The sequence below is a fragment of the Protopterus annectens genome, chromosome 7.part0, assembly GCF_019279795.1.
Source record: "Protopterus annectens isolate FY-2018-M chromosome 7.part0, PAN1.0, whole genome shotgun sequence".
NCBI classification, from domain to species: Eukaryota; Metazoa; Chordata; order Ceratodontiformes; family Protopteridae; genus Protopterus; species Protopterus annectens.
The window spans coordinates 590992006-591009057 of NC_056739.1; the positions used below are offsets into that span (position 1 = coordinate 590992006).

Below are 17052 nucleotides of genomic sequence, written 5' to 3' on the forward strand. Positions count from 1 at the left end.
ATACTGTTAATGCTTTATATAAACACTCTGGAGTATATAAAGGTTTTAAGAAATTTGTGTTTACTGTCTTGGAAAAAGTCCCAGTGCCTATCAGAGGAGGGATAGGAAGCTCCATTAGAGGAGCATGAACTATTTTCACAACTGCTTTTGAATGCAGGAGTCTGTCCTGGTTTAAAAGACTTTATTTCTGTCAAACCTACATTCAAAGCTAAAGCTGCCAGTATTTAATTTTACTGAATTATTTTTCGAATGTGTATTGATTTATATGGGTTATATATTTGTAATAGGTATCTTTTTACATGTTTCTAGTGGTGTTAACGTTAACTCATTTACTTGCCTAAGTCACTTTATTTATGGTTGTATTCATGTTTATGCACTTTTTCAGCACTGTCACGTTAAGTGTTTTTGTTTTTGGCACCCTTTAGGATTTTTAAATGTGTCCAGGAAGTAGCAACTTTGTTTCTGAAGAAGTTCTTTTGATCCTAGAACAAGAGCGCTTAAACATTATTAAATAAGTTTCACTGTGATATCTAGGTGGCATTTTATTGTTTTTAGCATATTGATGTAAATAAAAGTCCATCTTTTCTTCTCTTTTTACATTGTAATGCCTACACTTCTTAAAAAAGGGTATTTGTCTACTTACGTATGTCTATCACATACAACAATCACTGAAATGACTCAACTTCACCACCACCCCCACATTTTAGATTTCCCTGAATACATACTGCTCAGATCTGCTTTACTATATAACATGCAGTTTATGTATTAAAATGTTTTGTACAGTTTCTATTAAGAACAAAAATTGTTTTACTCATGGCTACTTTTTTCCCCTTTTAGTGCCTTAAACATTAATGACACGAAGTGTGGTATCTGCTTTTCAGTCCACCCATAAGTCTAGCAAAGTCAACAAAAGCCCAATCTTTCAAAATTACTTTTTTACAAATGTATTTCACAAATGTTATTGATGCTTTATAATGTCACATTTAGTCGCAAAGTTCAATGTTGCTGGTCTTCTTTCTGTTAATCTCTGTCTACCAATAGCAGACTCTGTTTCAAATCCAATGTACTTACAAGTCTTTTACTTCAACTCCTGTGCTTTTTTTTTCTGTTTCTAAAGCATTTTCCTTTCGAACAGTGAAAAAATTTTCATTGGCCTGGTCTCTGTGAGCTTTATTTGCCAGAAGAATGAGAAGCAGAGTCCATTCTATCTGATGGTTTTGTTGGACAAACTTTTGTATTTCCTCCTTAGACTGTACTGCAGCAAAAAATGCCTTTGATCTTCTAGGAAAAATATTCTGAAAACAGCTGGACTACAGCAGCTTGAATCTTAACATCTGCCTCTCGATATTCCCTGATTGCTTGGATAAATTTGCTTCTACTCTACCAGGTGTGCAGTGAATAATTTTCCACAAAACTCTCTACTGTCTCCAATTTTTAATACTTTTCCTTTTTCCACAGTTTTGTCAGGATGAACTCTTTCGGCTTATATGATTGCATCTTTACTAATGTAGATCATGGCTGCTTTCTTGTGGCCAGGTTTGAAGCATATATTAGATGTGACATATATTTAACAAATCCTATTATAGAATACCAGTACTTTTGCTTAACTGTGCTTTCATAAAATTAATACAGTCTCTTCATGCCAGTTTCTGTGGTAGAGAATCTCAGGTTTTCTTCTTTTTGTCTAACTGAGAAGTCTCACAACCAGCCATTCTTTTCTTCATTACAGCTTCTGATTTTTGAATTTTTTCAGTTCATCTGAATAGCATTTTAAAGCTTCCATTTTTTCCATATTTTTGTTGTTTGAGTTTAAATATTTCTTCTTTGTTTCATTTATTTTAATCAGCTTTGAATACATTTGATTTATTTTTCTTTCTAAGTTATTGGAAGCCATCTCTTGTACTAAAGTGGAGCTTGAACTGCTTTTTGATGAACAGCTGCAGGGTTCTCTGCAGTCATTGTTTTCTCTTCACCATTTATAGTTGATTTTCTCTTATAGTTGATTTTCTTTTAGGTTCTATAAGTTTCTCCTTTGCCTGCATCCAGGCAGTGTACTTACTAGCCAGTAACTGAATTTTACTCAAGCTCTCAGAATTTCTAGCCCTTATTTCTCGGTTTCTTTTTTCATACTAGGAGAGCTGAAATTAAGTCATTGATCAGTGTGCAGACATCTTGGAAGTCCCAAGACAGACCAGTAATCTTGACCTTAATTGTAGAAAGGGTGATGGAAAAGATTCTGAGCGATATGCTGGTGAATTTGTGGGATAGCAGTCATTTTTAATATGCAAACCCGCTCATGTTCAGAGTTAGATCTTGCCAGCTCAGTGTAACTAATTGATCCAATGTTGTCTGCTCCATCTGGCTTCAACCTGTGGGATTTCAGATCTAACTTAGATGCAGCTGGCAGTGGCCATTTCTAAAGTCTTTAGCCTACTTAGCTTCTCCTCACTTACCCCATAACTCCCTGCTCTTCCTTCAAATCCTCAGATCTAGTTTGCAGCTCAAACTTGTTTCCACTCTGCATTCTCCATTTATGAGACCTTAGTGTAGTCATGAGAATTTGCTATTCCTTTAGACTTTATTGTATCCTTTTCTTTGTCTTTCTTGGGTAGTTAATTAGATAGGTTTCTCATTGTCCATTGATATTCCTGCCTTTTTTTTTCAGGAGTTAATATTTTTTGTGTTGTGTGTGATTTGTAGTTACAGTAGAATAGTTTTGTTGTGGTATAGATAAAGATTTAAAAAAAGTGATCTGATGTCCTTTTTACTCTTCCTCACTATTGGGTTACGGATCCAACAAAACCGCATTTTTAGACTTGGATCTATTCTCAAGCTCCTCCCTCTACCCATAATGCCCTACACTCTCTGTGCCTTCCTCGGATCTCATTTGTGGCCTAGCTGGTACAACATGGATTCCTAGTCTTGAGAGTGATTCAGTGCTTACGAGTAGTAAAACTTCTTTTTCTACCTATATGTTATTTTTATTCAGACTAATTACCTTTCTTGCTATGTATATTCTCCTCCCCTCCCTTCAGAGGTTTTGCTGGCATTAGGGACTGTGTTTTTACTGTTTTACTCTTCCTTCTGCTTCCTATCCTGACCAGTTGACATCTCTGCCTTCCATTTCTGCTAGTTAAAAAAAATGTTTATTATATAGCCTATTCTGTAGTTGTGGTTTGTTACTGTTAGTGTTTTTTCCTCTTGCTGTTGCTTGGTCTATGGTGTACTATTGTTGCTTACCAGTTGCCCTGTGGTAATCATGCCTGACAAGCCCACTGGGTTTAAGCATTGCTCAAAATGTAGGTACAAAATTCCCCATTCTGATGCACACAGTCAATGTGTATACTGTTTAGGGCCTGAACACCTACATTCGGACTGTGTTATCTGTGAGGGATTCAACTGCTGAGCTATAACTGCAGGAACAAGCTCATTTTGAAGGGTCTCCTACCGACTTCATCTTCTTCGTCAGGGGCTCAAACCCCCTTAGTCAGCCATTCTGGCTCTTCAGAGCCTAGGAAGTGATCACACAAAACATCTAGAGCTTCCTCGGAGCCTCTGGCTAAATCTGCTAATACCCTGAAATTACTGGATCCAAGACCTACTTCATCCCCACTGGATCCAAGGTTCTCATCAGATCTGACAGGCACCACTAACATTACTGTCTCCACCAGGCCATTCTCTTCCAACTCGAATAGTCAGGGCAGTTTCACCAATGCTGCCCTCGAAACTGCTTCAGACCCCCTCTAGACACTTCAGGCTTGCTTCAGTCAACTCCTCTTAGTCCTCCAGGAGTCTATCGGATGTTGATATGAACAGGATGATGTGGAGGTTCCTCAAAACTCGAATCTAGATGGGGGTGTTGTCAGTTCCATCCCCAGTCTGATCCATGAGTGTCCCTGCTGCTTTGATCCAGTCTCCTTCTCAGATCTGACCAGTGACTTCAGAGTCCCAGGATGCTGGGTACCTGAGAGAGTGTGCTTTGAATCCGAGGAGGCTCCCTTCCTCAACTCCGATAGCTAACCTGACCAGCTGTGCTCCGAGATTGTTGGGTCAGAGTGGGTTTCAGATCCAGGGTGTCAGCATCAGATCCTAAGAGGGCTCGGTTCCAACTTTTTTGGATCCATCCCTTCCTCTCAGCACTTCGGCCCTCAACAGCTTGGGTCTGATTCTGTTTGGAGACCACAAATCCAGGGTGATTCCTGTCCATGCTTCTTTGACTGCCTCGGCTTTGAGGGAGATGAGGAGGTGTTTCTCTTGGTCTGTCATCTTTCCATATTGTGGAGAACTGACCTCTTTGGCCTCCGATCCTCCCCTTCATTCTTCACTGTATCTGAGTACCGAGCCCATCATCTCTGTCCAGGGTTAGCCTTTCTCAAGGAGCCTCCAAGTTCCCCTCCCTCTCCGAGGAAGCCCCCATTTCTTCCGATACCTTCTCTGAACACCCCACAGAGGAGGTTCCTCAGAAGAAGACATGCAAAAGGGCACATTGACTCCCCAGTGGAGTCACTCAGAGAAGACACAGACTTTGATGAGGGAGAAGGATCCCCATGATCACCACCTGATGATGTTGCCTTTGGAGACATCTTGGAGATTCTTAGGCAGAAAGGTGGCAGGTTGGCCCAACCTCAACTTCTGAAGAGTCTGTGTTCTTGAATGCTTTTGGGTGGGCCCATCTGTCTTGGGTGACCCCTGGTGGACAAACTCATTGACTTAGTTTCCTGCCGGGCTTGGAAGGAGCGGGTCACTATTGAGCCAATCCCCAACCCCCGCACAGATCTCTGGTGCCCCCAAGATAGACTTAATTGGTTCAAGGGTGTCCATGTTGATGCCATTGTTGTGGTCGCAGCCACCAAGAAGGAGCTAGCTGAACAGAGAGTCTTGAGCGATGGACAGGTTTGGTAAGCACATTTATGCCTCAGCTACATTTGCACTGAGATTAAATTATTACTTGGTAATTTCACTTATTTGCAGAGAGATTTGGTCGAGCTATCCAGCGCTCTCACAGAGACCATGTCAGATGAGGACCTCAGGAAAGTATCTCCCCAGTTGGCTACTCTTGTTTCCAAGACTAATTCTTCCATGAGGCTCATCTCCCATTCAGTGGAGGATGCCACAAGGGCAGCTGACACAGATATTGCAGTCAGAAGACATGCCTGAATGATGCTTTTTGGCTTTGCAGAACCTTTCAAGGCATCGTTTTTCAGTGCCCCTTTCAGTGGCTCCTCCTTGTTTGGGCCATCCATCAAAGAGACTCCTACCTGCAGTGAGCAGAAAGGAAAGACCCTGTCTGCCATTGTGATCAAGTTTGCTACCCCTGAGAGCACCTTTTCCAGAAATTAGCGAAGTGGTAAGAAGACTTGGCTCTGAAAGTCTCAAGGATCTTTTCAGGATCAACATGGGGATTCTTCCTTCAGAGACAGAAGAGTAAGTTTCAATGGTAGATGCCACACCAGAGGCAGAGGGGTTCCATAGAATCAGGGTTTAAAGAACCTTTCTCTGACAAGCCCTATCAGCGGTCCTGAAGTGCTGCCTGGCTGTCCATTTTTAGAGGCAGACAGGGGGTCATTGTTCTCTGCACCTAGACACCTGGACCAATCTTGACAACAAATGCATGGGTGCTAAGTATAATATCCAGAGGTTATTTCATTCCCTTTTCCCTTCCACCTGTGGTGGAAAAAAAGAAACCCCCTGACATACCACCCAGTCAGAGGGAGCATCATGTATTACTGGAAATTCAAAATTTTCTGCAGAAAACAGTCATCCAAGGGGTCCTAACCAAACAAAGAGGTTTCAGAACTTACTCCTGCTTCTTTTTAGTGCCAAAGAAAACAAGGGACCTAAGATCCATTGTAGATCTGAGCAATCTAAATCAATATGTAAAGATTTCAAAGTTCTGGATGGTTATGGTTCAGTCTATTCTACAGCTGTTGTGCAAGGATGATTGGATGTGCTTGATAGACCTTTAGGGCATGTACTATCACATCAAAATAGACAGATGCTGCAGAAGTCATTTATGCTTCAGGCTGGGAGCCACTCATTACCAATTCAGAGCTCTGCCCTTTGAACTCGCCACAGCTCCCAGAGTGTTTACCAAATGCATTGCAGTAGTGGCAGCTCACCTGAGACTGAAAAGATTCCAGGTGTTTCTGTATTTGGACAACTGGCTTCTAACTGCCCCAGCCTGGCCTCAACTACTTCAGGTCCAGCTCTTCAGCTCCCTGGGCATTTCTATATATCTTACCAAATGGAACCTCTCCCCTGTTCAGAGGTTGGAATTCATCAGTGCCTTTCTCGATACAATGCACCAGATAACATTTTTTTTGGCTTCTCATCACATAATGTCCTTGAGATACCAAGTACAGGGCATAATTTATTTACCGTCTCTGTCAACGAGACTGATTCTTCAAACTCTGGGCTGTATGTCAGCTGCCATCATCCTAATACCCATAGCAAGATTCTTAGTGCAAGGCATTCAATGGACCTGCTGCTGTCAAGTTAACTCCATTTGCAGATGACCTCTCCAGTGATAGATTCACTGACGGCCTCTTTCTGGACAGGCCATTCCTTCTTCCTCCCCCCACAGCCACAGTGACCATGGACGCTTCCCAACTGTGGGAGGCATTTTGAGGGAAAGAATCCAGATTGTTTATTACCATTCTAGAGACGAGAGCAGTTGTTGTAACATTGCAAACCTTTCAGGACAGCCCCCTCTTTGGGACGATTGCATTACACACCAACAACATGTCAGTAGTCTGGTATATCAACAAACAAGGAAGAACCTGTTCTTACCCATTATGTAGAGAGGCCATGAGGGTCTGGGAATGGGTGATATCTTCAGACTGCTTTCCAGTTGCAACACATATACCAGGGAAAACAAGCATTCTAGCAGACAAACTCAACAAGTCCATTCTGACCCCTCACTAGTGATCCCTCAATCAGTCAGTGGCGAATCTGATATTCGGTCATTGGAACCAAACTTGCTGCAACATCATTGTTGCTCCCGAAAACAACAAGTGCAGCAAGTATTTCGCTTTGGTCACCCCTCTGGCAGAATCCAAGAAGGATGCTGTAGTTCACAATTGGTCCTCCAGTTACTTTTATGCGTATCCTCCTCTACCATTGATCCTGAAGTTTCTACAGAAGGCCAGAAGGATGAAGAGTTCAGTAATCCTCATTGCCCTCTTCTGGCCTTGCCAGGTATGGTTCCCCTTTCTCTGGTCTCATCTGAAATACCCAATGGATTCTGGAGCCTAGACTGGATCTCCTCTGTCATCCGTCAGGGAATTAACATCCCAATCTACTCACTCTCAAACTGACTGCTTGATATTTCCATTTCCAGTAATTTTACAAAGGTCCAGGCTTGCATTCTCTGTTTGAGACATAGTTTTAGCTTCTCAAAAAGCTTTTACTAAAAAAGTGCACCAAAGCAAATGGAAACGATTTTCCACTTGGCCTTCCAAAGAGAATATCGATCCTTTCTCAGCCCCAGTTTCAGCCATCCTTCTCTTTCTTACTTCTCTGTTCAAGGAAGGGGCTAGTTTTCCCACTATAAAACTTCAGCTGGCACCCATTTCCCGTTTTCATGCTGGAAGTTTTTCTGGCTCCTTTGCTATGTCTAAATTATGTAAGGTTTTCATGAAAGTGATTTTTTTTGCTTAGAAACCCAATTAAAGGATCCTACTCTGCCTTTGGATCTAACTGTTGTTCTTCAAGGACTAACCCAAAAACCCTTTGGTCCAATGAATGATTGTGAAATTAAATTCCTTTCTTTGAAAACCATGTTTTTTTTGGTAGCTGTCACATCAGCAAGAAGAATTTCCAAACTTCAGGTCATATCATCAAAATTGCCTTACATAATTTTCATAAAGAGTATCTCTCAGTAGCAACCCATCTTTTATGCCTAAGATAGCCACAGTGACTAATATAAACCAGTCTATACAGTTGCCAGTCTTCTTTCCATAATTTTTCTAACAAGGGCGAATATATTTTGCAGCTGCTTGATGTTCATAGACAACTGCGGTTCTGCCTTCATAGAACAAAACAGTGTAGAAAGTCTGACCAGCTATTTGTTTCTATCTTACCAAACCATCTAAGTCAAGCAGTCTCAAAGTTACATTGGCTAACTTGATTACTGACTATATTTCACTAATTTATTCAAAAAATGGATTGAACTTGCCTCACCCTCCTAAAGCTCATTCTGCTCGATCTATGGCTGCATCATCTGTCTTCTCTTCCAGAGTGTTGATTGAAGATATTTGTGCTGCAGTCACTTGGTAGAAGACTCATACCTTCATGTCACATTAAAAATTGCACATTGTCTCCAGAGTTAGAGCTTATTTTGGTTCGACAGTGCTCCTGCATATCCTTCTTTGAGGCTACCTGAGAGTGACATAGCTGGGGACTGTGACCCAGTAGTGAGGAAGAATGAAAAGAACAGCATCAGATTTTAGAAGGTATGTACTTACCACAGCTTTGCATCTCTGTTGAACATTTTCAGTCTTCCCTCACCTTCCCTCCCAGCCATCCCCCAACCTTTTGGCTCCTAGAGGACCTATTGGATTTATAGAAACCTTTATGTTCCTGGTTTGAGCCTCTGATTTCTTTCTGTCTCTACTCTCTCTTTATTCAGTAGGCAGTAAGGCAGCAAACTCGATCTGAGGAAGCTACAGAGAGCATAGGGCATTATGGGTAGAGGGAGGAGCTTGAGACTAGGATCCAAGTCTAAAAAATGTGACCAAGTCGGATCAGAGGATTAGATCCGTAACCCAATAGTGAGGAAGAATGAAGATGGACAACGCAGATGCCAAGTTATGGTAAGTACATAACTTCTAATTCCTGTGGGTACAAGTTGCCTTCCCAGGATTCACATCTGTAGTGTGTTTATTATCTGGGACCAGCACATCTAGATTCTGGATACTCCATTTGTGAAAGTTTTGGTACTAGTGCCATCAATGAGCATAACGCCAAGTTGATTTAAAAAGGGCTTCTTCACTTGAGTTCTCCTCCTGTCTCTGGGATGGCTTCTTCCTCGGCTCTAAAGACCGGGTCTGAGAATCCCCGACAGTGAGCTCCAGACCTTCCAAAGAGATTTGCAAGAGATCCTCTTCAACTTCTGTTTCTGGCCTTGCCACCTTGGATCACTGGACCTAAAGATCCCATGACTTTCAGGTCGCCTGGCTGCCCTGACGCCAATATCAGCCTTGACATTTCAGCCAGTCTTGTTTGGTGCCAAAAAAGAGTACGACTTTTCCTGCACTGAGCATCCCAAGCCCCTTTTTGTTTTTGGTAGGGCAGCCTCCCTCTTTTCAGTGAGTACCCACTGGAGCAGTTCCTCTTCTCTGCTCCGGTTAAAAGTCTTCCCAGCTCAAATCCAGCATATGGAATCTTCTTCCAAAAGATCTTTTAAGCCTCCTTTAGAAGTAACTTCGTCTGCTCAAGTTCAGCGAACAGCATTAAAATCTCTGAATTGCAACGCCTCTTGAGGTCCTTTTTTCAGGCACAGATGCAATTGAGCCTTTTCAGTTAGGGTTCGGGACCAGCACTGGAACCATCTGCTCCATTCTTCTGGCTTCTTCCCTCAGCCCTTCGGATCCGAGGTCTTCCGGGCTGGCTGAATTTCCACCCTCTGAGTCGATCTGACAGCTTTGGTGTCATTGGCTCCTTCCTTTTCTTTGGTTGCCTCGACTCCAACTTTTTTGGGGCTGTCGGGACCCAGGAGTTGTGACATCAAAGCAGGAGTTTCTGGGTTGGAGTCAATGGCTCCTGCTTCAGGATCAGTACTTCCACTTGCAGCTTCTGCTTTGGGCAGCTCGGTCTTAATCTTAACATTGGGTCTAGGCGCAGCTGAGAGGCCAGCTTCTGCCATGGTCTTTGACATAGAGAGGACGTTCTCCTCTTGGGACAAGAGTTGAATTTCCCCACCTGGCATCCACTCCCTCTTTTCAGCAGTACCTGCAACAGTATGCTCCTGGACAGCCTACGTCAGCCAGCTGACAGTCTGCTCCCAAGGCGGGCCTTCCAGACTTTTCCTCTTCGTTAGACTGGGAGGTTTCAGGAAAGCGAAACGGTTAGAGGAAACACATCAACTCCCCTGAGCAGTCTATCACCAAGGATACTGGCCTCAAGGAAGGTGAGGGATCTCCCATATCTCTGCGCGATGACACCTATTTTGGTGACTTATTGGAGCTACTTCGCCAGCATGGGGGCTGGACCCCCAAAGCACTCTCTCCAAAGGAGTCAGTATTTCTGGAGGCCTTTAGCATAGGTCCATCCATTCCTCGGGTGTTTCTCCTCCAGATGTCCTTATAGATGAGGTATTCTGGTGGGAGTTGAAGGAACCCAACACAGTGGAGCCCATCCCCAGAAAGCCGGATAAGCTTCTCGCTTCCCCTACATTGGAGCAAGGGTCCAGCAATCAATGTCATTGTGGTGGCAGCAGCCACCAAGAATGAAATTTCCGAGGAGAGCTCCTCGATTCAGACCTCCTCCCATACAGGGAGTCTCAGGCGTTGGATCATTTAGGAAAGCATTCCTATGCCTCAGCCACTCTTGCACTGATAACTGTTAATTACCTGTCACACTTGACAAGAATTCATCAAGCGGGACCTAGTGTCTGAAGCATCAAAAACTCAAGACACAGCAGTCTTTTGATCACAGAAGACACCGGAGACTCCGCTGCCTATGCTGTTTTCCATCACCAATGTTTTCATGAGGCTTATCTCAAACGTGGGTGATGGAGCATCTCGGGCAGCTGGCTTCGGTATTGCCGTACTTGGGATGCATTTATGTAATTTCAAGGTCTGCGTCAAGGCATTCTTCATTAATGCTCCTTTCGATGGGTTCTCCTTGTTTGGGCCAAAAGTTAAAGACACACTGACAAGGAGCGAACAGGATAGGAAAACACTGTCTGCCATTGGAGTATACTTTGCTACCCCCGATAGATCTTTTCAAGGAATCAGAAGGGAGGTAAGGATCTCTTCTTCAGAAACTCACAGAAGGTTTCTCAGGATGAACTTTCAGAGGGGTCCTCCCAAAGATGGGGGAGGGGGGTCATAATGGATGCCACCTTTGGGGCTTGGGTGGTCTACAGAATGAGGGTTTCCACAAGCTTTTTCCAGAGGGCACTTTCAGTGATCCTGAAGGGTTGCCTGGCTGCTGTCCTCTGGAGGCAGTCAGGGGTCATCTGGCTGTCCAACCAAAAGCTTGGGAAGCCATTGCCTCAGATGCCTGGGTGCTGAGAGTCCTACCCAGAGGTGGTTATATTACCCTTTTAGAAGTTCCAAATTGTCATCCAAAATGTCTACCAGATGTTCCACCCCTTTAGAGAGTATATGCAGCTTTAGAAATTCGCAAGCTACGTGTAAATTGAGTCATTCAGGAGGTCCCATCAGAGCAAAAACGATCCAGGGTATATTCCAGACGCTTCTTAATTCCAAAGAAAGCAAAAAACCTCAGACCAATTTTGGATTTAAGCAAGCCAAATCAGTTTGTCAAAAAGACCAAGTTATGGATGGTCACGGTGCAGTTCATCTTACCTCTTCTGAGGAAAGATAACCGAATGTGCTTGATAGACCTCAAGGACGCCTGCCATCACATCAAGATAGACAAGTGTTCAAGGAGGTCTCTGTGCTTCCGGGGGGGTAAAATTTTACCAGTTCGGGGCTCTACCATTTGGTCTCACCACAGCCCCCCTGGTGGTGTTTACCATGTTCATGACAGTGATCACAGCCTAGCTGCAGGGATTTCAGTTATTTCCGTGCCTGGACTATTGGCTGCTCACCACCCCACAAGAGCATCGTTGATCACAGCCAGGGATTCCTTCCTCCAACTGTGTGACAACTTACGCATCACAATTATCTAAAATCGAGCCTTCAGCTAGTACAAATTTTAGAATTCACAAGGTGCCATTTAGACACTACCAACCAGATTGCTAAGCTTCTAAATTCTAGAATTTCTGCCATTTGGCTCAGACCCTGTCAGTTCTTGCAACTCTGAAGCCACCAGTACAAGCAGTTACAAAACTTCTGTGTCATATGTCTGCATCAGTAGGGTTGGTTCCTTTAGCCAGATATCACATCAGGGCTCTACAATGGACTATGGCTTTTCAGTGGTCCTTTCTTACTCATCCTTTGGATTTTCCCATATGGTTAATGAGGGTGCACGTGAGCAAATTTGTTGGTGGTTGCAGTTTTCCTTTGGTAACTGCCAGGAGACCGTTTATGATTCTTCTTCCTCTGCCATGGTCATCACTGATGCCTCCCTCCTGGGTTGGGGATAGGGCATTTCAAAGGGAGGACAGTTCAAGGCTCCTGGTCTTCCATAGAGGCCCACATTCACATCTGTGTCCTGGAAATGAGAGTAGTCCTCCTTCTATTGCAGGCCTTTCAGGATGCCTTTCCCAGAGGTGTGACTGTGATACAGACAGAGACAGTATGTTTGTTGTCTGGTATCTCAACAAATGAGGGAACACATTTTATCCTGTTTGTCAGGAGGCCATGAGGGTTTGGAAGTGGGCGATATCTTCTCAGAGGTTTTTGGTGGCAGTGCACATCCTGGGGAAGTCCAGCATTCTGGCCGACAACCTCCGTAGGAACATTCTTTTGCCTCATGAGTGATCACTAAATCTGAAGGTAGCAGCTCGGATTTGTCTGCATTTGGGCACTCTGTGTAGCGACCTGTTTGCCTCCCCATCCAACACCAAGTGCAGCAGCTATTATGCCATCATTCCCCCTCCTGGACAGTCACCCAGGGATGCTCTGGTGCTTGCTTGGTCCCTGGGGCTTCTTTATGCTTATCCTTGAGTTTCCTTTTTCTGCAGAAGGCAGCTCGCTACAGAGTTACAGTAATCCTCATTGCCCCCTTTTGGCCTCATCGGGTGTTATTTTCTTTCCTTTGGCCTCTTCTGAAGTACCCCCCCCCCTCCAGTACTGGATCCCATTCTGGGTCTCATTTCTTATCAAGCAGGCCTGGATCTACCCAACCTTCAGTGCCAAAATTGACCACCTGGTTTGCCAAGTTCCCTTGATGGCCAGAGATCCCAAGCTTTTGCACAATGTCGTTCATATATTGTTATCTTTTCAAAAGCAGTTTCCTAAGAATGTCTATTCCAATAAATGGAGGAGGTTTGTTATGTGGGTAAAATCTAGAGGCTTGGATCCTGTCTCTGCCCTTCTGGAGTCTGTTTTAGATTTTCTTGATTTTTTTTCAGTCAGGTTTTAGTTTTGCTGGAATTAAAGTGCAATTAGCGACTATTTCTAATTTTCTTGTTGGCAAGGATAATGTGCTTCTGGCTTCCCTCAAGATTTCCAAACCATTCCTCAAAGGCACCTTTTTGCTATGTCCTCCAGTGTGGGATCCTGTCCCCCTGGAATTTTCCCTTTTGTTTTGCTATTTCTTGCAGGACCCCCATCTGAACCTTCAGCTACCTCTCATTTAAAGCTTGTAACTTGTAAAACGTTATTTTTGATAGCGATTACTTCAAGGAGCATTTCGGAGTTACAAGCTTTTGACTCTTTACCTCCTTCTTTGGTGTTCCACAGAGACAAGAGTTTCTCTTTGTATGAACCCTCCTTTTCTGCCAAAGGTGGCTAGGAGAATAACACTGACACTTCTATTGATTTGTCTGTCTTTTTCTCCAATTTTTCAAATAAAGGCGAATACCTTTTACATTGCTTGGATGTTCATAGATATTTGAGAGTCTGCTTGGACAGTACCGAAGCTATTGGAAAATCCAGTCAATTATTTGTCTATTTTTTAAAATCTAGGCTGGGCTCACCTAACTCTAAAATGACTTTATCCAAATCGCTTTCGGATTGTATTTGTTTGCATATTCTTTGAAAGGCAAGTCACTTCCATATAAACCTAAGGGTCATTTGATAAGAGCCATAGCTACTTCTGCTGTTTCTTTTCTAGAGTATGAATGGGTAAAGCTTGTGCAGCTGCTACTTGGTTGGATCATCACAATTTTATGTCTCATTACGAGTGGGATATCCAGTCTAGATCCAGAGCTTCTGTTGTCTCCACTGTGTTACAGAATATCCTTTCATAGTTCCTCCCAATGAATTTTTCATGGCTGGGGACTCTGTCCCCCAGATTGATGCCAGGTGGAAAAGATAACATCAGATATGAAAGTTATGTACTCACTGTAACGATAGAGCTGTGCTGTCTGTTTACATCTAGTTCAACCTTCTCACGCTCCTGCCCTCCAACCTGACAAATCTTTCCTCCTGAGATGACCTGACATTGGAGGTTGGTTGTTCCTTCCTTGTGGAGTTTTGCATCCTTCTTGATTGTCATAATCCATTTCTGAAGGTACATTCTCAGAATTATGTTTTCTCATACTGGTTCTTTTCATGGAGCCAGCTCATTCTGAGGAGTTGAAGGAGGAGCAGTGAGTTATGGGTAAGGGAGGCTGAGCCACGTGTACTGAAGACTTTGCAACTGGCCAGTGTCAGATCCGAGTGGGATCCGAAGTAGCACAGGTTGAACCAGACAGAGGCAGACGACACAAATCTATCATTATGGTGAGTAAATAACTTTTGTTTATGACTGGCTTACAATGGATTTGAACAAAGACAGCTTACTGATGTATACAGTCTGTCTCGACTTCAACAAAACTATTGACTTTACTCCACCTTAAGTGACTGCTGAGTAAGCTCAAAGGGCTAGGTGTAGGAGAGAAGAAAAAGTCATGTGATGACAAGATGGTTGGATTGGAGGGTGTAGATGATGGGCATCAAGGAATGTTAATTGTACTGCATACTTCTGAAGAATAGACTGTATTGTAGTATGTGGTGATGAATGGTTGTGAAATCTAAGATGCACATACACAAGCAGTACTGGGTTCCTATTAGAACTCCAAACGCTTGAAATGTCGAATGTCATATGGTCGAAACCATATGATCGACATTTCAAGAGTTCGAAGGTTAAACGTAATGGCTCCGTTCGGTGCAGAATGGGAGAATTTCCCTTTTCTGCACCGAAGTACGATCTCAGAGTTGGTATATTTAAGTAGGGGGCGGTGTGGGAGGTGCAGGGGGGCTTGCCCCCCTGCCTGCACTGTTAAGGTGAGTTTTTTTTGTTTGTTTTATTATATATTCGAACTTTTGAACTTCGATCATATGTTGTCGAACATATGGCATTCGAAGTTTTGAAAGTTCGAATATGTAGTATAGACCCAAAATACTTTACTTAATTTTTTTGGTCCCATTTGGTTTTGCTGCACTCGACTTCTGGTGCATTATACATATGCATGTTTTACTTCAGTGTATGTTCAGTCCCCTGCTGTTGCCTGTTATGTGCAGAGGAAAGAAAGTTTAATCACCTCTGTGATGTACGTCTTGCACAGTAGCAAAGAAATTGTACTGATTGATTTTTCCACTGTATATTGTATGTAACTGTTTAATATAGTAGCATATTGGCTAACAAATGAGAATACTGCATTATGAGTCCACATAAAGACGGGATCCCATTGCCTCTTGAAAAAAAATGATTTCCCTCTGTGTTTAAACCTGTGTTGAATCTTATTTATTTATTTTTTTTAAATCATCTTAGGTTGAAGATCCCCCCATTTACACAAGGAAGGGCAGCAATAGAGTTGAGTGTTAAAAGCCAAGAGGTAACGTGATGTAATTGTTTATTTTTTTGCATTGTATGTTTTCCTTCTGAATGCTTTTCCAGCCGTCTGGATTAATGTACTGTGCATCATATCTATTACTTCTGTCTCACATGAGTCGGTATGGTTAGTAGCCACATCAGTACTGCAGGTCGTCTTATCTTCAACAATGATGGGAGGGAGGCACAGATGGTCTGAGTTGTGAGTTACAGTATAAACCCTGTTGTACATGGCACACAGTGTACTTCCATTTTTTTCATTCATTAATAATGCATATGCTGCAACTTGTTCTCAAATATACAGATACAAGTAGCCACATTTCTTGGGCTTTTCTTGGCATTTTAGCTCCCACCTTCATGTGGGACAAACAAGTGGCAGCAGTACATCAGAAATATAAACCTGTCTCCCACGAAGATTTCTACACTTAACGTCTGTCTGAGAGTTTTTTGATGCACTGAACATGAAGCGTATTTTCCTGGCTTTATAATGTGCATAACCTTAAAAAGATGTTTGCCTAGGAACATTGTTTTTTATGGTACAAATTGGAGGGAGCCCTGATAAATGTTGTGCAAAGATGACATGAAATGAGAATAGTCAAATTTTATCAACTCCCACACAGTACAGAGTTGATTATCCGAAACATCCGTTATCCAAACACAGCCTTACAGAGTTTTCGGGTAGAAAAAAATCATAAAGTCTGAATATGTAAATGTTATACATATTCGCTTGTGCGTGTTTCTTGAGCCTGTACTAGAATAATAATCTGTACCATTTTGTACTTAGAGTAAATTTGTTTTATTTTTCTTATTTACTGTTCATCAAAAATATTTTTAGAAGTTTTTTATCTGGTTTAATTTATATGTTTGACTATCCAAACAGTTTGATTATCCAAACTACCGTAGGTCCCAATTAGTTCAGATAATCAACTCTGTCTACTGTATATATTTGAAGAATGCCTGTTGATTTTGGTAAGATTGTGGGGTAAGGAAGTTTCTCTTTACCCCAAGGCTATACAATCTGAGAGCGAGTATATTTTGAGATGAGTTTTTTTTTTTGTCATTCACATTTTTCATTGTCATCAGAAGTGTTGGTGTTTAGGGATAAACCTCTGACTATGACAAAGGTCACTGATGCTCGATTAGTGGCATGGGCATGGGCTGGTGCTGGAGTGTGGAGGATGGGTATGCTTATCCTTGGTGGAGCGGCAAAATAGGACCTCCCTAGTCTGCAGTCCTTTGAAAGAGGGGTGGCAGTACTTGGGATGCTCCTTGAGTGTGTGTTCAGCTTAGCTAGCTGTGAATGAAATAGCCTTCCTTAGCAAGTGTGCATATGCATGAGGAGGCATAGCTGCCCTAGTGTGTGACCCCCCCCCCCCTTGCGAGGGTTAGGACATTAAAGAGAAAAACTCCTTCATTGCCAAGATGTCATTGTGAGGGCAC

The 17052-nt window shown here is 42.8% G+C and overlaps 1 protein-coding gene across 3 annotated transcripts in view; it reads left to right on the forward strand.

Moving 5' to 3' along the window:
- Positions 1 to 17052, forward strand: part of NEIL1 (nei like DNA glycosylase 1) — an 824101-nt gene that overhangs the window by 293538 nt on the left and 513511 nt on the right. For all 3 annotated transcript variants that reach the window (XM_044077181.1, XM_044077184.1, XM_044077183.1), the window contains exon 4: positions 15553 to 15616. In XM_044077181.1, the coding sequence (XP_043933116.1) occupies positions 15553 to 15616 (64 nt within the window). The remainder of the gene's footprint in view (positions 1 to 15552; positions 15617 to 17052) is intronic.